Here is a 24,760-nt window from a genome sequence, read left to right as displayed (position 1 = left end):
CACTGGAGATCTCAAGGTAAAGCTGACTAGGGAAGCTTTTCCCTAGTCATGTGATAATTAAGATTTCAGAATTGACAGCTTTTGCAGGGAACTAGACTGAATGTTGACTATCTCATGTTAAACCTGAATCCCTATATGATCTTAGAGATATTCTAGTTCACCATGTAACAGATTTCATTAATATTCCACGTCTGACTATTTGTTCAAATTGCACATCTGGGCTGGGTGCAGTGGCTCACGCCTGTAATCCCAGTACTTTAGGAGGCAGAGGCAGGCAGATTACCTGAGATCAGGAGTTCAAGACCAGCATGGCCAACATGGTGAAACCCCATCTCTACTAAAAATACAAAAATTGGCCAGGCCTGGTGGCACATGCCTGTAATCCCAGCTACTCAGGAGGCTGAGGCAGGAGAACTGCTTGAGCCCAGGAGGCAGAGGTTGCAGTGAACTGAGATTATGCCACTGCACTCCAGCCTGACCGACAGAACGAGACTCTGTCTCAAAAAAAAAAAAAAAAAAAAAAAAATTACTCGTCTGGTTCTTTCCATAGGATTAGGTTTTTAGATTCATATATTCAGACTCTTGCTTAAATCTGAGAGTAGGAAAAACCTATATTGAGGGTTTTGTAGCTAAATTATGCCAGAAACTAAGAAAACCAAAAGAAAGATAATTTGACAGTTTGTAGACAACTTTATAACCCTAATCCCTTAATTGTAACAGGTCATCTACCATACAACGATTCAATAATGAACCCTTGGATAAATATTACCAGTGCTTCCCAACTGGTGATTTCTAACACACAACGTATCACACAAGGAGCTGTCTCTTGTGCCCCTCCAGGATATATTTTTATCTGTGGAGGATTTAATGATCAACCATATGTGTGGGCAACTCCTTGTCTCAAGTGGAAAATAAGGGACCAATGTGGATTAGAGATTCTAATAGTACCACTGTCACTTCATAAGCAACTGGAAACTGAATATTGGTCTATATCTCTTAATTTGTGCCACGGATTAACAAGAAATCGTGGTTGCTTTGGCAGCACATATACTAAAATTGGAACGATACAGAGGAGGTTAGAATGGCCTCTGTGCAAGGATGACACACAAATTCATGAAGCGTTCCATATTTTAAAATAAAAATAATAAAGAGGAATTTTCTGGCAGGCTTAAATTGCTCTAAATGGGCATCTTTTGTAGAATGGTTCTTCCTTGGTTTGGCATAAATGTATATAGAGTTATCATTAGAAATCTGTCTCAAATATTAGCTACTATAGCTGACTGTATTGCAAAGGCTATCGTTGCCCAGAATCCTTTATAAATTCTCTTGCTACCATTGTTTTAGACTGCTTTGGACTACTTGTTGGCTGAACAGGGAAATGTGTATGCAATGGCTAACACCTCATGCTGCCCTTTCATAAATATGTCTGATATGGTAGAAACCCAGTTCTAAAAAATCAACAAACAAGCTACTTGGTTAAAACAAGTAGGTTCCTCTTCTGGCTCATTTTTTGATTGATTTTATTCTAATTATTTTGGTTCATGGTAGACTCTGTTAAGGAATATACTTCATTCTCTTAGTATTATCCTCCTGATAACCATCACAATAGTCTCCCTGGTGTGCTATATTCTCTCAAGTGTCTTAAATGCTCATATACAGCCATCTGTTGTACATCAAATGGTCTCACTACTGTTAAAATAACAAAAACACAAAAAGAACATAAGGAACCGTTCAACGAGGCTGATGCCATGAATGATGTATTTCATACCAAGACCAAACAAGTCCATGACGATGGTGACAGAGTGGCATCAATGTCCAATTTTAAGAGACTGACTAAAAGGAAGATATTGTTAAATTAATTTAAATTTGGCCTGAAGCTGCCTCCATACCTTGCATTCCTGTGCAGCAAATTTCACCCTAATTTAGTATGTAAACAAACTGATACACAGAACAAATAGCTGAGTCTCAGCCAATCACAGGAAGCCAAATCATCACACCATGCCCAAATAAGGCAAATGCCTAATTGTAGCTAATCAAATGATTTATCTGTTTTGCTTTTGTGTCCATCCTATAAAAGCTCATTGCTCAGGTTGCTGGGCAGAAAGAACTCTCTGAACTTCTTCTAGTTCTGAGGTTTGCCCAATTCAAGAATTTTGTGTGTGTGTGCTCAAATAAACTTTGGTAAATTTATCTAAAATTTTTCTTTTAACAGTTGTAATACTAAAATTTGGAGACATTTGTGCATTAAAATAGCATTACTTTCAGGAATTTATCCCCAATCTGCAATGGTGCTTTTCACATCCTATTGTCATTTTAAACTGTGTTAAAGAAATATTAAATTCTATACATTTTGTATCAATTTCTTTTTTTGTGAATGAGCATAATTATGTTTTCTGGGTTATCTTGCCATATGGAAGCACGCTCTCTGAGTGACATTTATTGTTGGTCTGACAATCACCTGCTTACATTCTTTCAAGTGGAAGGGCAGATGCAGAACAACAGAGATGGGTAAAAGTTGTGTGTCTGTTTCCTGCATTGATATTAAATGCCTGATTTCCTGTAATTAAATAAATATATATTTAGACTATTGAAGAAAAAACCAGAAAAGGGCCTTCAATAATAGGTCTCAAAGTGAAATGTCCAAAGGAAATAGCCAAATTCCCCCTTGCCTTCTGGGTAGAATTTTAAAAAGAAGAAAGATATCTGTTGTTAGCATTAAGCAAGGGCTATGTGAAATCAACAGGAAGAGGGAACACTGAAAGATTAAATTAATCCAAGATCTGTGTCTTGTGCTCCTCAAGTTATTCTTCCTATTTCCATTTTACATGTTTATCCTCAAGAAAAACTATCTGTCTTGCACTTACTGTGTTCTTTAATAAACACAGCCAGATGCAGTCACTCACATCTGCAATCCCAGTAACTCAGGTGACTGAGGCGGGATGATCACTTAACGCCAGGAGCTTGAAACCAGCCTGGGCAACATAGCAAGATCCCATCTCTAAAAACAATTTTTAAATTAGCCCAACCTGGTGCCATGCATGTATTCTCAGCTGCTTGGGAGGCTGGAGTGGGAAGAGCATTTGAGTCCAGGAGATTGAGGCTGCAGTGAGCTATGACTGCACAGAACGAAACCCCAATCTCAAAAATACAAAAAACAAACAAACAAAAACCTCTGATTTTTCTAAGGATTTAATTATGATAGACAAGTCACTCAAAGATTTAGACACAACAAATTATGATTTGACACAACAAAGAAATACAGTTTTTAGTCTGATTTTAACTCAGCAATATGAAAAGCATTACTTTCTTTCTCTAAGCTGTGTTTAAAGAAAAAAGCTAATGTTTTTGATGAAATGTAATGCCTTAGTCTAAGAAATTCATATTATAACATCAGTAAGAATATTCTGTTTTCTTAACTTTGTCCTTGAGAAATATTTAATAGTGACTTTTATTGCTAAAATAACTTTCGTGAAAAATGTATTGACCTTTAACTGACCCAAAATTAATATTGCCCTAAGTCTATACAGCTATCAAAAAAGTGTTTTTCTTCACTAAGATTATCCCTTGAAGGTTGCAATAAAAGACTTGATATTAACTTCTAAAGTTTTCAAAATCTGCAACCCAAACTGCAACATTTGATGGATTAATAGTATCTCCTCCTTTCACCATCCCAGTTAGCCAACGACAGATTGACTTTGAAATGCCAAGGCTTTAAAGAAATGAAGAACAACCCAAATACATGTTCTCAACCCCACCTTTGATTGTTATTATCAAATTTTAAATCCCAAAATGATTTGCTTTTAAAAATTAATCCTTGTATTAACATTAGCAATCAAAGCACTTACAACCTTAAAAGACCAAAGAAAAGCATTCTCAGAAGCCTGAATTTAAAACAAAATCAAAAACAAAAATATCCCTGCAATGTTTAAGGCTAAAAGGAGCTTCAAAAATTATTCTGTCCTACTTTTTATTTTAAATGAAAAAATGAAAAAGCTTCCCTTATTAATTCACTGGATTGACAACTTAAAATGCTATTCCTTCATACCCTACCATATCTCCATTAAATAAGCATCATTTCAGTGGACCTCAAATATTATGCCTCAGAATCTTCCAAGTTGCTTGTTTAAAATGCATATCCCTATTATCATAATTATCATTCTCATCAATAACTCCAACTCAGTAAATGCAGATTGGGTGCAGTGGCTCATGCCTGTAATCCCAGCACTTTGGGAGGCCAAGGCAGGCAGATCATTTGAGGTCAGGAGTTTGAGACCAGTCTGGCCAACATGAAACCCCATCTCTACTAAAAACACAAAAATTAGCTGTTCATGGTGGCACACGCCTGTAATCCCAGCTACTTGGGAGGCTGAAGTAGGAGGATCGCTTGAACCTAGGTGGCAGAGGTTACTGTGAGCCAAGATCCCTTCACGGCCCTCAAGACTGGGCAACAGAGCAAGACTCCACTGCAAAATAAAACAAAATAAAATAATGAAAAAGCTTCCCTTATTAATTCACTGGATTGACATCTTAAAATGCTGTTCTTCATACCCTACCATATCTCCATTAAATAAGCATCCTTCCAGTGAACCTCAAATTTTATGCATCAGAATCTTCCAAGTTGCCTGTTTAAAATGCACATCCCTAGACATTATCAACAATAACTCTGACTCAGTAAATCCACATAGGCCCAAAGAATCTGTATTTTTAACAAGCATCCTTCGTGACTCTAGGACAGGTGGTCCATGGAACAAACTTTGAGGCATGATGCTAGGCAATAATAAAAACAGGCCATGTGCTTAATATTTAGCCTGTCAGTGGAAACATTTTGTTTAATAGTTTCAAGAACTCCAAAGGCAAAAGATGTACTTGGGAAAGGCAGGGTTGAATAAGAGTCATTTTACAATAACATGTTTTCTAAAGCCTGTTTCATTACTTAGGAGAATACCAATAAATGGAGGTGAAGGCAGTGGGGGAGGAAATCCTTTGTCATTATATTGTACAACCCGAGGACATTTTCCTACAATTTTGGAAGTGCACTTTAAGAGACTGCATAAAATGTGGGGGAAATGTCAAGCCACATTATGCTTTTAAAAGCAAAACAAGAAAAAACAGCTTCTAAATAGGTACTGAAGAATGCCATGAAGTATTATGATTTTCATTTCTAATAATATAAATGAACATCTTGAGCTTAGTTAGTATTTTTTTCAAATTCTTTTAGAGATAGTATTCCTTTTGCTGAGGTAAATGTAGATGAATAAGAAACGGCAGAACTTATTCTTAAGTGATGTGAAATAATGTGAAATAATGCTTTTATCTATAAAGCACAGGGTTTTTTTTTTTTTTAAAAAAAACTATTTGATATAAATTAGTGTGATTCTATTTTTAAACATTTAGATTTACATAAGTTAATATGATAGCCAAAGTCTTACCCCAAATATCATAAATTCTACTGGGTTGCTGATTGCTTTCTATTAGTGCATTACTGCATTTCTTTTAAACGAAAGTAGTTTTGCTTTTCAATTGTTAGATTTAACAATTTTAGGTAAAAATCAGTGGTCTTATTTTTTATTGTTTTTCATTAAAATGTCAAAATATTTCATAGTTTAAGAAAGAAAGTAAATGGAACAAACCAAATGACTTTAATTTTGACACTTATAAAAATCTCAAATGGATCAGTTGAGGTATATAAAAACATTAGACACTCATATTATTTATAGCCTTCCCCAACTGAACAAAATCTAGACCCACAGAATTGACACAGGATAAATTCAGGGAGGCTTACCTACTCCTAGATGGAGCTGCCCAGGAAAACCAGAGGGCCCTGATGGGACCCACCACTCTGAAAACAATGCTTAGTTCCTTCAATCAGCAGCAATCCCAGCAATGCAAACCACTGAAGACAGTCCTGATGTGTGGACAGCCCCACTATGTGGATGCCCGATTTGAACTCACACTAGGAAGGATGATCACCAATCAGTGTCACAATGTCAATATTCCAGGGGTGTTCCTCATCTACAAATGACCAATTCTGGGGGGTAGGGTGGTCCCAAACAGGTTTCAGGACTATGAGCAGTGGCTGTGAAGGACAGAAAATGATTTGTCTCTAATGCTAGACACAACACACCCAATATGAAGTTCTCTAAGGACCCTCTGAGAACTAGTAAGCCTGGTGGCTGCACATCATTGCCAAATTTACTTGTAGTAGTCTACTGACACCCACTAGAGATTCAAGATTGCAAAACTCAACTCGCTTACTTGGTTCGTTCAAATACTTTTGCATAAACAAGAAACATACGAGGAAATTTCAAACGTTCTGTTTTACAGTACAGTCAGATTGGAAAGTACTTGCCTCAAAGTTACTATCAGGCCTATTAGTGTTTAAGAATTTGCGGCCGGGCTCTGTGGCTCATGCCCATAATCCCAGCACTTTGGGAGGCTGAGGCGGGTGGATCACAAGGCCAGGAGATGGAGACCATCCTGGCCAGCATGGAGAAACCCCATCTCTACTAAAAATACAAAAATTAGCCGGGCGTGGTGGCACATGCCAGTAGTCACAGCTACTCAGGACGCTGAGGCAGAAGAATTACTTGAACCCGGGAGGCAGGGGTTGCAGTGAGCTGAGATTGCACCACTGCACTCCAGCCTGGTGACGAAGCGAGACTCTGTCTCAAAAAAAAAAAAAAAAAAAAAAGAATTTTCATATTTCTTCCTTTTGGCATGAATCCTCATACTAAAGGCTGCACACCAATACTCAAGAGGTAAAAACTAGCTTGCCTTCTAGAAAACAGCTGGAGGGCAGAAAGGGGGGTAACAATGAAATAACGAACAATTACAATAACTTTCATTATTGAGAATCTACTAGGAGAAAAGCTCTGATAGTCACTTTTTCAACATTCATTATTTCAAATCCCTATAAAAACAAAATATATGTTATACTCTCTTAAGAAAAACAGGTCAGAGAAACGAAATAAGCTGCTGAAGGAAATGCACAAAGATTTGAACAGAAGATGCCAAAGTCTACACACTTTCCACTATTTAAAGCCCTATCTAGTCTTCCATTGAGAGAAAATAAAATTGTCATATCATGAGATTAAAAGTTTGCATTTGTGTACAAATAGTTTCTATGAATATGTATATGTATTGTAGAAATAGAGATGTATAAAGACACAGAAAATAATTGAGAATAAGCCAAGAAAGGGAGCAGCTATCCCAATACCCCTAGTCCTAGTTCTGCCCTGGATGTAACAGTCAGAAAATCACTCCACTCTCTGGGGCCCTGTTTCTTCATCTGTAAAATGGAATTAATAATCAAGAATTTACTTCTCCTCAAAAAAGGATAGGGACATGTTAAAAAGACACAGGAGCCAACCTGAAGGATCCCCATTAGCCAAAGTTGGAACAATTTGAGCAACAAAATAAACAGCGATGGTACTGGGTGATAACCCATATAATAATTTTAAAATCCATGAGTTCATACTAATATAAATAAATAATTGAAAAAATACATGGATGGAGGAGAAGAAGCAGCTCTTCCTTACAGGGGAATCCCAATTAGTAAATATAGAAAGAATGAGAGAAATATATAATCACAATTAGGCAAAGACTAGAGAGTAAGAATCGCCGCAGGCAACTTCCACTGAAAGAGACTAAAATCAGTGAGTGAAGATTTGAAAAGAAACAGGCTATTATTAATAGAAAACTCTCAAACTATCTTACCCAGGATATTTATCAATTTCAAAGGGACAAAATAATAACTTTACAGTGAAAAAACCCACAAGACAGAATCTTAACCAAGTGATCAAAGTTAACATCATCAGTAATAAGATACAGCCTGTACCCCTTAATATGATGTACTGAGAAGAATACAATACTACCATTGCAGTAGTCTTGCCAAGAATCTGTAACCTCAATCTAATCATGAGAAAACATTAGATAAACCACACTCTACAAAATAGCTTGCCAGTACCCATCAAAATTGTGAAGTTCATAAAATACAAGGCAGGAAAGGGAAATTGTCACAGATTAGAGGAGACTAAAGAAATAGAACTAAATGCAATGTAAAATCCTGGATTGGATCCTAGAATAGACCAAAGGCATTAAGGGGAAAACTAGTAAAATATTAATTTTCTGGTTTTGATAATTAAGCTATGATTATGTAAGTTGTTAAAATTAGGGAATGTATTTAACTGCAAACATATTACAATTAAAGGTGAAGTATTGGGTTCCTAAATCACATCCCATGCTTTTCTATCTCTGAGTCTTTTATCACATCATTCGCTTTAGCTGAAATGTCCTTGTTCTTTTCTTCTTGGCCAAGTCTTTCCCGTACTGCGAACTCAAATAGAATGCTAGCACCTTCATGGTTCCCATGGTCAGAAGTCATTTCTCCCTCCTATTACTCCCACAGCACTTTAACCACACCCTTACCATAACACGTACCACATTTCCCCTTGTATTTTAGCAACTGATATAAATGACTCATTAATCCTGCCTGACAAGATTCTTTAAATATTATCATATTATCTCTGTTATGCCACACAATGACTATAATTGTATCTGACACAGACCTGGGGCTCAGTAATGGCTTTTGAAAAGACCCTTGATTACAACTGCCATTGTGAACTTCAAGTTCGTAAGGCATCAATAAATAATCCAGACTGCCAATGTATTCATATGCAATGAGAGCTAGAACTGCCAAGGCAATAGGGGGCTCATCTCAGGTTAGCCAGCATATTTTTTCCTATTAGAGGAAGCACATATGGAAAGCTAAATTAGGATCAGAAGGTTGCTTGGGAAGCAAGGAGAATAAGTTGGGCAATTTTCGTGAACAGAGCAACAGGCTAAATGGCTTGATCATAAAACTACACCCACTACAGGGCCAGACTCTCCTGTTCTCAGCTCTGGGCTTCATCTTTGCTTAGTGCTCCATCAATACTGACAAATTTTTCCTTTATGACTATTTGTCTATTTCCACCCTAACTATTCTCTCCTTTTTAAATTTTTTTATCATTTATTTTGTCATTCTCAGCCCTGGCTGCATTTTAAAATCACCTGGAGAACTCTCAAAAACCCTGATACCTGGGCCATTCCCGAGGACCAATTAAATCAGACTTTCTAGAGGTGGGTCTCAGGCCTCAGGATTTTTGATAGCTCTCCAGGTGATTCCAAGATGCAGCCAATGTTGAGAACTAGTACTATATTGATAAAATTTTTGCTTACCTATGTTAATATCACCAAGCAGAAAACAGACAAGTCCAACATTTCCTGCCTTTTTCCCTGATATCATATGTTCTCTCCACCTCCCTCTCCTGAGGATACGTGATCTCACCTATTCTGTAGTGTGTCTACTAATTTAATGCCTAGGTTTCTGGAGACGCCTTGTCTTCACCCAAATGGAAGGCTTTCAGGCAGTATCTCACAGGCCTCCAGTGCAGCACATTGTTAGGTCTATCAGCACAGTAAGGTAGGACAAAATACTTTTAACATATACAACAGGCAGAAGGATTCAATATTTTATTATTACCATCAGTGTTTGACAGAAATGAGGTGGGAGGCAGCTGGAACCAAGAGGTAAAGAGTATATCCAAAAATATCTTGAGTGCTAACTTCTTTGTGGTTCACTATGTGGGTCCACCACGTGATAGAAAAATGAATCAGAAAAAGATCAATCCCTCATGCTGAGAATTTGACGTGGTTCATACGATGTAAACTGTGCTTTGTACCATGAGAGATAAAGATGCTATGAGAGTTGGGGGGATTGGGATTGGGGTGGGGAGTGATTTCTAGCCAGGAGATTATGAGAGGCTTTGTTTATGGGAAAGGAACCTTGTTTATTGGAACTTTTGATTATGGGAGAATAGGTGGCATTTAAGCTGGGCCTGGGAGTCAGGGTAAGATTTGAAGATGTGGGACTAGGAGGAAGGGCATTCTCAGAGGATATGGCCTAAGCAAAGATGAAAAGGCGTGAAACTGCGGAGGATGGGCAGTAGTTCCATTTCCTTCCTACATGGAGGAAAACAGAAGACATTAATATTTGAAATATTCTGTCATTCTGGTAGTTTTGGAACTATTCCCCATCAAAGATTTGGTTAAATCTTGACCAGAAATTATGAGAGTTCAGTTGTCTGATGTTTAACATTCATAATCTGATGTATGTGTCCAAAGGGTTGGGTAGTAGATGCAGAGGCCTCACTCATGCATTTATATATTTCAGTCTTGAAAGGCCCCAAATTAAATTATAGAAGGGAGAAACTGGAGATAAAGAGATCAGCCATTTCAATGGTAGTGATAGTATTTTTCTGTGAGGTGCAATTTTGGTCACCTGCCATTTCCTATACTATTATTTTACCTTAATAAAAAGAAGATAACACCAGCCCTGTGCAAGTTAAGAGTAAAATTTGGGTCTGATGATGAGAAATATCTCTGTTAATAAGAAAGGAGCAATCTGTGCAAGTCACTCCTCAGGAGTCTGGGGAAGTGGCAACCTGCCAGCTCAGCTGCACACAGAGCCCAGGCGGCCCCACAGCTGTCTCTCAGCACTGCCAGCAGCCATTACCGTGGCAACAGCCCCTTCCAGGAGAGCAGCTCAGCCCACTGAAACCATCCATCATTTAAAAATCAACACAGATGATTCCAGATGAGATCCTGTGCAACAACCACAAAAATCTTTTAGAACTGTCCTTTCTAAGGACGTAATTCAGACAATATAGACTGTGAATTCGATGGGTGATTCTCAAAATTCAGTATGCTTTGGGCTCATTTGGCGGGCTTGTCAAAACACAGATTGCCAGAACCCCACCCCCAGAATTTCTGATTCAGTGCAGCTGGCTGGGGTAGAGGCAAAGAATCCGTACTTCTAGCAAGTTCCCAAGTGAGGTTGGGGTCACACTTTGAGAACCACTGGGTTACATACTAGCATTGTATCACTGTTGATTTCCTGATTTTTGATTGCTGTACTAGGGTTATGTCAAAGAATGTCCTTGGTCTTAGAAAATACTCAAAGTTGTATTATATTTAGGACAAAGGAGTATCATGTCTGAAACTTATTCTCAAATGGTTCATTAAAAAATGTAGATAGAAAGATAAAGCAAATGTGGAAAAATAACAATTTGGGAAATCTGGATAAAGGGCATATGGAAGTTCATTGTGTTATTCTTGTAACATTTCTGGTAGTTTAAAATTACATTAAAATTATAAATTTTTTCAATTAATACAGGGAAAGAAAGTTATAGCAATATATACCATGTATGTCTAATATGGTAGCGAGAAGCCACATATGGTTATTTATATTTAAATTAATTACATTTAAATAAAATTTAACATCCAGGCCCTCAATTGCACTATCCGCACTTCAAGTGCTAAAGAGCCATGTATATGACTAGTGACTACTATATTAGACAGCACAAGTATAGCCCATTTCCATCAGCACAGAAAGTTCTGTGGAATAGTGTTGACTACAGTTTAAAATATACTAAGACATGGAAAGAGTCTTTGAAAAAGTCAATGTCCTAAAAGCAGCAATAGAGATAGCAGTAACAGTTTAAGCAGTATGAGTCAGTTGTTTCTAAAATAACAGTTTATTAACTGAAGGAGGCTAAAGAAGAAATATGATGAAATTATAGCAGGTGGATCATAGTATGCAACATATGCATATGCAAGTATCTTTAGCTTTGCATGAATTGGTGACATATTTGCCAGAGTAACTATTCAATATTACTGCTCACACCTGTCATCATCTTACTGATTTTGTCAACAATCCATTGGATGATGGACAAGCAGATATCCTAAATGACCTGGTTCTTCTCCACTCACCCTCTGCCCCGTCCACTTTCCTTCAAGCAAAGCAGGGTCAAGACATAGATGGAAAAATACCCAGCAAGGCCAAGGCTGACCTGAAGGGGAATGGCCAAGACATGGAATATTTCAAACTTGTTCAGATATTTTAACTTGGCTATTGGTTTCATTTTGGGTGATACATCAGCTAATGTGTAAAGCAGGCAAGGTTGTTTTCGCTGCTATCCCTTTTCCTTCTGAGCTTCTTTTCTTTCTCCTGTCTCTTCTTTTTTCTCTCTCAAACAAATGGCACCTTCAAGTTAGGTCGAGTTGTCCAAAGTTTCTGGCCCAAACAGGACTGTCATCTACTCTAAAGAGCATCTTTTTTTCCTCATGTCTTTTGGGCTCCAGCAACATCCAAGTGATAAGCTGACTTCATCCTAAAGTATGAAAAGCACCAAATTCTCCCAAGGTGCATTTGGCTAACCCTAGCTTCCATAATATTCTGGGAGATACTTTTTGAGCATAGTCATCTTTGGGTATTCTCTGCCTGACCCAACCCCTGTCAATCCCCTCTCCATAACCTCTCAGTAGTAAACACACAGATCCACACTGCATCTACACATGTCCATTTTCCCCTCTCCCGCTTCTCTAAGCAGCTTCACACTCCCTTGGGGCTCAGTAAATACACAGCTATTACTTGGATAGAACTCAGAGTGGTTGGAAAAATTGTAAATACCTCAAGCTGTAAACCACAAATTGATAAATATGAGGAATTCTTGTGGGGAAAAAAGCCATACTTCCATTTCTAAACTTCCACTGAAGAAATTAAACCATAGAGCTGGAATTCAAAACTCAGGACATGTACCTCTACTCTAACCAAGCATCTGTTAGAGCATTTAAATGTCCATCTAAGCATCAGACCATTCTAGAAGGTCTGCCCCTCCCCCATCAAAACATTGTTGAAGCATTCTTCTGCAGTAATTTCTCCTTTTTTGTTTTTTTGTTTTTTTCTTAGAGATAGGGTCTTACTCTATCACCCAGGCTGGAGCACGACGGCATGGTCACAGCTCACTGAAGCCTTGAACTGCTGGGCTCAAGCAATCCTCCTGCCTCAGTTTCTCAGCTAGCTGGAACTACAAGCTCATATAACCACACCCTGCTAATTTTTAAATTTTTCTGTAGAGATTTGGGGGGGGGGGGAGGTCTCACTATGTTTCCTAGTCTGGTCTCGACCTCCTGGACTAGCAATCCTCTCACTTTGACCTCCCAAAGTGCTGGGATTACAAGTATGAGCAATCACACCTGGCCTCCTCCTTAAAATATATTCGTTTTTACTGAGTTTGCCACTGGAGGGAAAAACCCTTCCTTAGAAACAAGTTTTGTCAATTATCTACAGATAATCATTCTTAGCTGCAAGACATGGGATCCCAGGTCTTTATAGTTCAATTTATGGTTTGATAATTGGACTTTTAAGATCTCTTTATAGAAGGCTTTTTACCATTCAGCATATTTTTATAAAGACTTCCAAGAGAAAAGGAGAGTCTCACCTCACAGTACTCCGTGATAATGCAGAAATTATCTTGCTCCACAAAACTTGCATGGAACTTGACAATGGCTGGGTGGTCCAGCTTGGAGAGGAGCTGGGCTTCCAAATTGGCCTGCACAGTTTCATTTGGATTTAGTTCTCCAACAGATATTTCCTTAAGTACCTTTCTGCAGTCAAAAAAAATTTTTTTAAACATTTACAGCCAAAAAACACATTTAACAAATATCATCAAGTGGTACAGAGCCACTAATTAATGCCCAGGTTGTGACCTACTCATATATCTGGTATTGCCTATTATGACACTGTGTCTCCTGGTGGGACCTGGGCCTGTTTTCCTGTCCTGCTTCCCCAAGGCCTCTGACCTCCTCATCTGTGTACCCTACAGTTCTATAAGGGCAGACATGGAACTAATCTTGAGCAATATTGCTGGGGTGGCCCTTCCTCCACCTCTCTAGATGTTTCAGTGTCTCTTGGTTTCTCTTATAGTTATGTATTTCTGTCTGTCTCTTTCTATGTGTGTTCACACACACACACACACACACACACATATATGTAATCCATCACTCTGTATCTTATTCTTTCTTTGCCTCTTTCCTTCTCTGTCTCTGCCTCTTTCTGTGTCTCTCTTTGCCTCTGTGTATGTATTTACACGTATTTACACACACTTACAGGCATGCTTCTCTCTCTCAGCTTAAAGTTTTCCAAATATATTGACTTAATATTGGTAGGAGCAATATTTATTTATTTTCTTTTTAAAACTATCCTTGGCATATCATACTTTATTACTACCAGTATTTAAAAGGAAAAATTAACTAAAACCATTAAGAGATATTTAGTATTTCTAACATGTATAAATGAAAGAGCTCATTAAATCCCCAAGCCATTAATTTAAAAATTGTGATAACTCTATGAGGAATAGACCAAAACATTATCTCTTCCCATCTAAAAAAAAAAAAAGAGTCTGATAAACAAATCAATTATAGTACCAAAGTGTAAACTAGACTATTGGGAAAAAATACCTTAGAACACCAATTATGTTTGCAGACACAGTCTGCTGATTATAAGTAAGCATTGGCAGTTCATTAAGGCAAGTTCAGCAGGACCAGCAATAGAAAGCATTTTACAAAAATCTTCCTTAGGAGTAGCTACCTATGCATGTCAATAAAAATGTATTATCGTAGAAAATTTCTTTAGGCCCTTTAACCAGCCCATAGATTAACCATCATTCTCCAGTCCTTCCTAACAGATGCTGACAGATGCCCTTGCCACAGGGAATGCCTCCAGCTAGTAAGCTCTCCTTGACATGCCCATGAACTTCTGCCCTCCCAGTTGAGATGTGTGCTTACCCAAGTCATTGCGTTTATTCCCAAGTCTGCTAATGCCAGTTATGCTCATCATTGTAAATTTATGACTTCAGTATAACTTAAATGAAGAGTGAGCGTGAGAGTTATATCTGCTAGGAAAACTAAGTCAAATGAAAATCAAAAAACTTGAAAATAAAAAGTTGCAAAAATAAAAAGCTGTCAAGTAACTGAAAAGACAGTTCTGAAAAGGTTAAAAATGTGAAAATCTAGTATTCTAAATTCAGATTGTTACAGAAAAATAAATCTAGAAAACTAGGTCCTAAAAAATAATATAATAATAATATATATCTTATGGATGTAGTTTATGCAAAAAAAAAAAAGATGAAGAAGTCTCTAACCAGAGGACATTGAATGCTGGCTATACAGCCAAAAACTGGAGAAAATGTACAATGATATATTTTAAGTTGATGTAAATGTTTTAATTAATGTCATTTTATTTTAAAATTGTTTCCTTTTTTTAACCAAGTACCAGCTCCAATCACATTGGAGAGAAGAGCTTCTACCATTTTTAAAAATGTGATTATACTATTAACTTTTCAGTAATTCAAACAAGCCTCTCCCTCTGTTTTACGATAGAAGAACCATAATATCCTCAGGCATCACCAGAGGTAGAGCTTTCTTCTTGTTTCATATTCAGGCTCTAGAAGTTTTGATATTGCAGTCAGCACACTATTGTATAGTATTCCCCCATACCATTTCTCAGTGAGAGACTACGATCAAAATAAATAAATAAATAAATAAATAAAATTTTAAAAACTCATTACAATTCTAAGTTAGGAAATCCATCCTACAAGCTGACAGCCTAAGTAGGAAAATGTCGAAACTGCCCTTATCCTATTCCGGGGTTGGGTAACATTTGACTTTTTTTTTTTTTCCCCAGAGCAGTAAAAGCTAGGTTAAGTTTACATTCTCCAAAAATCTCATAAGGAAAACCTTCTAATCCAAGATGACCATTACTGGGAAGTCACTTCCCCTAAAATTTGAGTCCTTTAATATTTTATTCACTTTAAATGTTCTCCATGGTCTTCCCATTCTGAACTCATCTCATCCCCAAAAGACACCAACAGCAGGCATAAGCTGCTTCCACAGAGGAGGCCAATTTGCATTAGAAAGGGTAGCTCTGCCTCAGCAGCCTCACAGGCAAGGACTCCACTATGCCATTAACAGGTGTCTTTCAATGTGACTGCAACACAGAAAGCTGGAACACTTGTCTTCCTTCCCCTAACAGGTGTTTTCGCATTGGTTTCAAACAGCCTATTACGCTCCTACTTAATAAGAAGTAGATTCTAGAGAAATGCCTGCTTGGTAACATTCTGTAAAGACTGTTCTATCAAGATTTGGTTTAAAATGACCTAATGTTATTAGGAGTGGCATTTCAGACTGTTAGTATACCCAAAGAAGCTTGACATGACATACAAGACTATGTTTTTTTGTTACTGAAGATTACAAAGCAGCAGGTGAAGCACAATGACATCTTCGTAGAGCTTTTTCAGTAATTTACTGTACCCCAGCTAGCATGCAGTTATAAAAGTCACAGTGGTTAAGCATGACAATATAAAGTCTTACAAACCTGCAATATTCTCTTGCTGTGAAGGAACAAATGCTATAAAAAGCTTCAAGATACTTATTTTTCCTTGCAAACACCAACTATTGTGCAGCAGAGCATGAGATTTTAGATACAAAATGTAACTACCTGAGCCCCATCTGGCACCCTGATGATAAAGCATAACCCATTTGTCCACAATTTGGCAGATGAAGGGAGAGCTATTAAGACAGGTGATATCTATTATAATCATCTCGTAGATGATGCAGAGACATTCACCTTCCTTGCCTGAAATCATGTCACTGAGCTGGCAGAGGAAACTCTCATTGCACATCACTTAATACGAGATCCATATCAGCCAAAGACAGCATGAAAACTTACCAAGTCAGGGACAGCTTGTTACTTGCCCAGTGATTCCCAGTCTGTCACCCCTCCTAAATAACATGACAGACATTTATTTTATCAGAGCCTCAACTCAGGAGAAATTTCATGACAGTAGCAAAATTAGGCATCCCTTGGAGACTACTCATTTTGCAAACTTCCCAAGTTACATGCTTGCTTTCTTTCTAGAATCAGCGAACTGACAAACTTTGGAGAATAACTTTGGAAATTCGAGATAACTATGGCTAATTTCATTCCCTTGAAATTGGCCTATGTTTTGCAGAAATGGGGAAGATGATATCTTTGAGATATTCATTAAGGGCTATTTTTCTCCAAATTTTCACATATCTTTTCACATTTTCCCCCATTTAACCAGCAGCATACGCTGCTTCAGGAAAAAGGTGACATCACCACAGAGAATATGAGTCAAACATGTCCTGAGTTTTTAAAGAAAAGACCAAGGCTAAAGAGAAAGGATCTGGAGGAACATATGAACAGTGAGTGGGTGAGCATTCTTCTGCCAGGTGAGAAAGAGATCTTTCTCTAGATCAGGGGAAGGGGACAGGGTCAGAGGGCAGGTAAAAAAAATTAGGAACTGCTGAGCCCTTGAAAATAGTTGCTGTGCTGTCAGGTCCAGAAAGGCAACTAAAAAGAGAACTCCAAGATGGGTAGGAAGGTCTGAGAGGAAGAGACCTGTGCTCTCCCTCCAAAGTAGGGCTTAAAGGATTGCAGAACACCCACATTTTCTTATGTCTAGCAAGGGTAAGGAGCTGCAAAAAGCTCTCCAAGGGGCGTGTAAACAGATGGGCCTAAGAGAGCTCTAGAATCTCCGGTACCCCAGGAAGGCATGGGAAGCAGCAGAATGAGATGCCATGCAGTCAACAGCCATCTCAGTGAGGGTCAGTCAGCTGGTAGAACTGGAAACCTTTGCAGTAGAGACAACAGTCCTTTCCTTTCTGATTTAACTATTAACATTCATTACAGGTAACTAGTAAATACCTACTACATGACTACAGTGTGGTGGGCACTGAGGAGTTAAGATCTCTGCTTTTGTGTCTACTGGGAAAGATAGACAACAGGTAAGTGTGCATGAATGTGTGTATATATCATGTATGGTTGTGTTTTTCAAAACTTCAAATTCCGACGAATGCTGTGAAGTTGAGGTAAGGATGTCTGAGGCCCTTCTGCTTTCAGAACTGTGATCCTGATGTGATCAGCAGCTACTGTACCCACTTAGCCTAAGTTACGGGAAATTTTCATTTCAACTTAAATGAGTAACTTTTTGGCTTTTGATTTTGCTTGTGTGTGTGCGTGTGTGTGTGTTTTATCATTTGCCTGTTTTACAAAGAGAGATTATCAAATATAATCAGGAGTTTTAAGATTTTTCATCCCTCTTGGAAGGGAGGAATTATTTTTATCGACTTTCTTAAATGGGAAGGTCTCTTTTTTCTAATTTACAAGGAAACAGTTTCATTATAGAAAAATTTGAAAACACAACATAAGGAAAATATTACCCACAATCCAACATAGAGACCATCAGAATTAACATTTCTGTGTATTTCCTTACAATCTTTTTGCTACATGTATTTCTTAATAGTAGAGACCAAACAGCTTACACAATTTGCTTACTGCTGTTTTCATGAGACATTATGATAGCAGACACTTGTCATTTGTGGCTGCCCACTTTAGACAGCTTCCTTACATTGTGGCAGATTCCTGGGCTGTGAGTCTTGCCTCCCCTGGAGAGAGAAAAACAGACAAACCAACCCTATGACTCCCAGCCTCCCTTGAGCTTGGGTGCTGATGTGTGACCTAGGTTCTGTCAGTCAGCTGCATCCAGCCAACACTTTGATGTGAGTGTGAGCTGCATCAAGAAACAAGGCGGCACAGGGTCTCCATTTTGCAAATACATGTATCATCAGAAACAGCATGGCCCTGAGCTCAAGGGCAGTAGGTCACTTCATTAGTGATGTTCTGCCCTCTAGCCTGCTCCCCCAGCCCTCCTACCACTGCTGTGAACTATCTGTGTTCTATAACAAATCCTTTTCTGCTTAAACTGGCAAAGGGTGGCTGCTCTTACCTGCACCTGGGAGTCCTGACCAACGCAATTATGCATCACAGAAGTACTTTCAGGTGTTACCACAAATCACTGTAAACACTTTGGGGCAATGAAAGCCAAACCTCCAAAGGTCTGGCTCATTTGGTTCATTTTTATTTCCACCTTAGACTCTTCTAATGCATATAAGACTGCGGTAATTCTTTCTCCATTTACAGATAGATAGAAATTGATGGTGGAAAACATCCTGTTTTAAAGTTATTTCATCTCTTTTAATATGATATATAATTTTCAAAAGTAAAGGGGCATGAAAAAGATATATAATGGCAGAAAGTAATGTTTATTCAAAAGTTGGCACATTGATAAAAATAATGGAAAAGCCAGGAACTAAAGGTACCTAAAGGAATAGCTGGTGGGGAAAAAAAAAGAGTAGAGGTTAGTAGCAAGTATACTACAGTATACTACAGATGGAGTTTCATTTTATTTCTGTTGTTTTTCCTTCCCTTGGTAAAACAAAAGTATTATTTTTATGTCTGTGTCACATTAAAAGACAAAATTATTTTATGGGTCATCACCATACGCCATAATATGCACTGCTTTTTGTTTTTTTAACAATTAAACCCGTAGACCTAGCTTATTCGGGGGTTAGAACTCTCTAATTCATCTTGTCCATTCTACGCACCCCTAATTCATCTTGTCCATTCTACGCACCCCTGATCACAAACATGTAGCAGAGTCTTTGGACACAGCAGGGGTTAAAAGGGCATCATGGTGCAGTGCAGGGATGGCAAACTGTAGGTGCCCATGGCAGACATCAGCAACTGAGGAACAAACTGCCAAAGACTTTGAGAAAGGAAATCTCACCTTTCTGTTACTTTACCATCTATTAACTATCTTCTGTGTGACAAATACCATGCCATGTGCTGGAGATACAAAGATGAAAAAGAAAAAACTCCTGCCCTCCAAGAGAGCTCAGTCCCATGGGGAGGCCAACAAGTATATAAATAGTTGGACAGCTTCATGATAAATGATAAAATAGAGCTGGGGTTGGGCAGTGAGGATTCCTAACCTTTCTTTGAGGAGAGAAGAAAAGGCAAAATCTATGGACTAGAGTTTCAGGATGTTCATTTTGCAAATGCTAACTGCTTTATACTTGCTACAGTGCCTTTTCCCTGGGTGGATCTCAAGCAGCAAAATAAATGAATTTATCATTCTTTACTATTTGCCCTGTATAAATCAATATCCAGTAGAAGAGTGTCTGTAATTACCTGAATAGACTATGAAAGCTAATCAGCATATGACTCTTTAAAAAAACTAGTTAATACATTATATTATATATTACAATATTTTATATATGGTGTATTTTTCCTTAAACACATACATAAACATACACAAAATCACACTATACATTATGGAATGTGGTATTAAAATGTTACAGGGGGGAGGAGTATTTTTTAAGAGATACATAAAACTGTCAGGTTCATAAACCACTCCTTCCTTCCTTGTTTTTTCTTCCTTCCTCTCCACCTGTTTATTCCCCATTTTTTCCAAAAAAAAAAATTGAAGCTTTACATAGCAAGATCTTTAAAATCAGGGTTAGGAACCCTCCCATTAAGCCATGCTTTGCTCTGGAGGACTCTCTTCATTTGCGTCCCCTAGAAGGCAAACCCTGAGACGAGGATTTGAATGCAAGTAGTAATTTGGGAAGTAATAGGAAAGTGGGGAAGTGAGACCGGAGGGGAAGGAAGCCATGAAAGGGTATATCATCAAGACAGTTACCACTGAGAGCAACTGGAGCTTAATTCTGTCAAGAAACTCTGGGAGCTAGTGTAAGGACATTAACCTCAGAGTTCTCCTGCCCAAAGGGTGAGGAGTGATGGGGCTGGGATATTAATCTGCCAATTCCCATTGTCCACTGACTAAAACGGCTCCCTGGAAGTATTAATTCCTCCACTCTTCTCCCTAGGCAGAGCACAGGAAATCCTAATGGCTAGAAAGAGCACTCAGGCAGAATTGCATGGCAGGCAGCTGGAGGCTGAGTCCATGCATAACAAAATGTTAAGTGCCCAGGGGATACAGGCAGGACCCCAACACTGTCTTCCACAGGATAAAAATAAAGGAAATTCCTCTCATTTTAAATTCTGGCCTGGTTTCCCTATACTCCTGAAGATGGCTAGTATATAAAGATTCCTAGCCAAAGTAAAATAAAGTGGCTTGAATATTCAGTAATGAAACTGCAAACCAATTATAATCTATAGATAAATTCCATTTACTATGCTTTTCAAGACTGATTTTGTTTACAAATATTTTAGCAGCATGTAAGAGTATTACATACAGATAACAGACAAATGATTAATAATACAGCTAATAAAGAACAAAAAAGAATAAAATTATTTCAGATATTTTTGTTTGGCAAACATGCTATTTCTGGCTGCTGTCTAGATTATATTTCCATCTGTGGTGACAACTTTCATGCAGTGTTTCAATGCTGGTACTATAACAAATCATTGCAAGTTGCCTTTTAGTTTTAAGGAGCAAAAGAGGATAAACAAAAATTTTAGGAGTAGGTGGTTTGAAGACAAATATTGCATGAATAAAAAATATTTAATCACCATCATGTGAATTCTATGAGTTTTCCCATCTGTATAAATAAGCAAAATAGAAATGACTTGAGCACATGTCTCAAGGCTGGCAATAGTGCTGGTGCTCCCTGGAGTTCTCTGCAGAGAATCTCTTGTGTCAATGTAAGAATAGAGCTGGTATCCAAATGGACCATGTCCTGCATTTCCCTAGAGGGCTTCTTGGAAGTGACGTGGAGAAAAGATAAAATGTCTGACCGCCCTATTGTACAAAGCCCCTCCCCAAGCACATGACCAAAGAGTTGTTAGCCAAGCCAAACAAAAATGCATGAGTGCATGCTAATTAACTGGGGAGCAACAAAAGTCTGCATTTGTTCAGGCAGTGTTGGAAAAGCTTGTGCATTTGTGCACTCACAACACGACAGTCATGTCTTCCCCCCACCCCCATTTCTAAATCACAGCCGCTATAAAAGCTTCTGGGGCTGTCTCCTAGAAGACTGGAGAAAAATTTGCCCATCCCTCTCCTTTTACCTACAATATGAGTGGATTCCCTTCATGGAGGAGACAGCTTTCTGGAACTTCTTTTTATCTACTTCTCTAAAAGTTCTCTTTACCACCAAGGATGCCTTGGGTCAATTCTAACTTCCCCTTTAAAATCATATACAGCTCCTCTTTGTCCCTGTCTTTCTCCCCTACACCCTGAGACAAATGGTCAAGCAATTCTATTTTTCTTACTTATACAGATGGGCAAAGTCATGGATATTGTGGCTTAATTATTGTGAGAAACACTGATGACTGCCTACCCCACATAGAGTCATCCCCCAACACCCCTAACATCATATGCTCTGGAAAGGAGGATCCTCTCCCTAGTTCCTGCGGTGAATCATAATTGGTCTGGAAAAGATGTTCCTCACTGATAAAAAGAGAAGTATGAGAGGAAACTCTTCTTTCATCTGCCTCTGCATGTGATCATCTGCTTGTGACTCCTTGAACTACAGCAGCCAGCTGGACTCATGAAGTAAGCCACCGTAACATGACTGGCAGAAGCACGGAGAGGTAAGACAGAAGGCACTAACGTCCCTGATGATGTTGCTGAGCTGCTGAATTAGTCACCCAGGAAGTGCCATCTCTCCAGACTTCTTGTTAGGGGGATAAGAGTTTCTTATGGTTTAAGCCAATTCGATAGCATCAGCCATTTCCTGATACTAACACTTTGCTACAAGAAGTAAGAGGAGATGTTTAAAGAAGAGATTAGAAACAGAGGTAGAGAATGTAGTACAGTAAATATTCCACTCATTTGTAAATGCTTAAGGTTATAAAAACCCAAATGATAAAGTTATTTAGGCATAGCTATGCTGTATAAAAAGATTAAAAGAAAGGTAAGCCCTTTGAGAACCGGGTAATGTCTTATTTACTTAGAAAGCAGTTAATGAGTCTCCTAATTTAAAACATGTATAACTTGGCTCTTTTCTATTTGAGCATTGATATGAATCTTTTAAAATTCATGACAAAATGAACTACAGTGAACGACACAGAAATGAACCTATTGTGAGAAAAAACTGGGGGATAAATGACTAAAAATTGTTATTAGTACATTTCAAAACTAAAACAACATGATATTCATTTAATTTGAAAACATAATTCAAAATTATTTTATATAAAAAATTTTAAGTTATTTAAAAAATCAGGGTTCAAAATTATTAAAATTCCACCAGTGTTATACTTCTTCCTTTAGGTGATGATATAGAAGTAATAATAGCAAACAGAAGATAATCTAAAACGAGAGGCAAGAAAGAAAACAGTAAAGCAAGGGGAATGGATAATTCACCAATCAAAAAATATAAAGATTTTAAAATAAATACTGAGTTGAAAAAGACCAAGAAAAAAAGAATTCTTAAAATATTTGGTTTTCACTCTCTCCTGCCAAAAAAGAAAATAAAAAGAAAGTACACTTTATAAACAGTAATAAATATACCTTTTTCTATAGTTCTCTAGTGATAGGAGAGAAAAAGGTACTAAAAATGCAAGTTTATAAAAATTTGCTTGCTAACATACGTGCTGGAATAGCTTTGATCTGGAAGCTGAATTACCAACGGAAGCTGATAATAACATTAGCATAGACAAAAAAAAATGGCAGATATTCCTACCTGGAAAAAGGGGTTTGGCTCCGATGTTTCACAGTATCTCAGAGAAATGATAACACCCATTGTAATGGCGTGGCCCAACAGAAGCACAAAGCTACCCAATTTTCTTAATGTGTTCCCCATATTCAGCTTCTTTTCCAGTTTTGAAATGGATTTTATGTATTTGTAGAATTTTAAAGCTGGACAAGACCTTCTAAAAGCAGATAATCAAAGCACCTCAACCCATTGAAGTCCTGGGACATTAAACAATTAATCCAAGGTCACGAAGCAAGTTACAATGGAGCCACCTTTTACCTCTTGAAGGAGGAAACAGACCATCAATTCTGAAGAATGGACTTTTGTCTCCAGATTGAATGGTTTTCCCTTTCTGCTGTTAGTATAGAGATCTTCAGTGTCTAATGAGTAAGACAGTCTAAAATTTTTCATTTTTCAAAGAACAAAAACTCCTGACACCTGCTTTCTTCCCTTCCTTAGCACTTAAGTAAAAAGAAAAAATCAAAAACAAAAATCTTGTCGTTGTGATTGGAATAATGATTTTGCTTCCGATGAGGCACTAATGACTCTATGTCTGTTCTTCATTATCATTTGAGAGTTACAGAAATCACATGGAAGCCAGGAATATTGCCAATTATAGCGCCACAGATTTGGAGGTTTGGGGAAAGACATCATACAGAAGAGGGAGGCAGCGTTTCTCAGGACTTACTCTCCTAACAAGGTGGTGAAGTCTACATTTTGAAGTTGTTCTAAGTACCACAACCCTGCAGGTATAATTTTGTGTTTGAGGGCCAGTCTTTTTAAAAGTTCAACTGAGCAAAATTCATTTGATTTAAAATTGTTAAACAATGGAAAAGTAGTAATATGTCTTAAAAACAAAAATAAATATTGATAACATAAGACTCTAGGCAGCAAATCACTCATTCACTCCCTTACGCTTTGAAAAGTTCTGAGCTTATAGCAAAGATCCTATTTATGCAGGCAAGGAAATTAAGGAGCATAACAATATTAATAAGGATATAAAAAAATTACCACAGATAATTTGGTTAGCTTCTGTTACAATTATTATATGCTCCAAATTTAAAATCAGTGTTAGGCTATTATTCAAAATGCAATATTCAAATGAATAATTCATTCCAGGTTTATATTTTGAACATTACAGAAAAATACAAGAATTGCAGATTTCAGTGAGATAATCAGATGACCATAAAATCAAGATACAGAAACAAATTGAGTTTTAAGAAGCAACAAAAGCTGATTAGCTCCATTTCCTTGACTAGGTAAAAATGAGAAAAGATAAACACTGTTTAAAGTAAAATTAAATTATGATCTAGGCAAGAAGTTGTTTAATAAAATAAAAATAAAAAATAAAAAAATC

General features: G+C 37.7%; 1 protein-coding gene and 1 non-coding gene across 36 annotated transcripts in view; one reads left to right on the top strand and one right to left on the bottom strand.

Moving 5' to 3' along the window:
- The window catches only part of NEK11 (NIMA related kinase 11), a 316,552-nt gene that overhangs the window by 250,953 nt on the left and 40,839 nt on the right, over window positions 1–24,760 (bottom strand). For 22 of the 35 annotated variants that reach the window (XR_012430687.1, XR_012430688.1, XR_012430689.1 and 19 more), the window contains one exon: window positions 13,323–13,488. The exons of the other annotated variants lie outside the window; for them this stretch is intronic. Coding sequence is in view for 19 of the 22 variants with exons in the window: in XM_065539895.2 (XP_065395967.1) it covers window positions 13,323–13,488 (166 nt within the window). In the remaining 3 variants the exon portion in view is untranslated. The remainder of the gene's footprint in view (window positions 1–13,322; window positions 13,489–24,760) is intronic. 35 annotated transcript variants of the gene reach the window in all.
- Window positions 1,031–1,133, top strand: LOC123571967 (U6 spliceosomal RNA). The gene has a single exon (XR_006696325.1). It is a non-coding gene; the product is annotated as a U6 spliceosomal RNA (small nuclear RNA).

The sequence above is a fragment of the Macaca fascicularis genome, chromosome 2, assembly GCF_037993035.2.
Source record: "Macaca fascicularis isolate 582-1 chromosome 2, T2T-MFA8v1.1".
Classification (NCBI taxonomy): Eukaryota; Metazoa; Chordata; class Mammalia; order Primates; family Cercopithecidae; genus Macaca; species Macaca fascicularis.
Note: the sequence above shows the minus strand (reverse complement) of the source record. Positions and strands in the feature narration are given on the sequence as shown.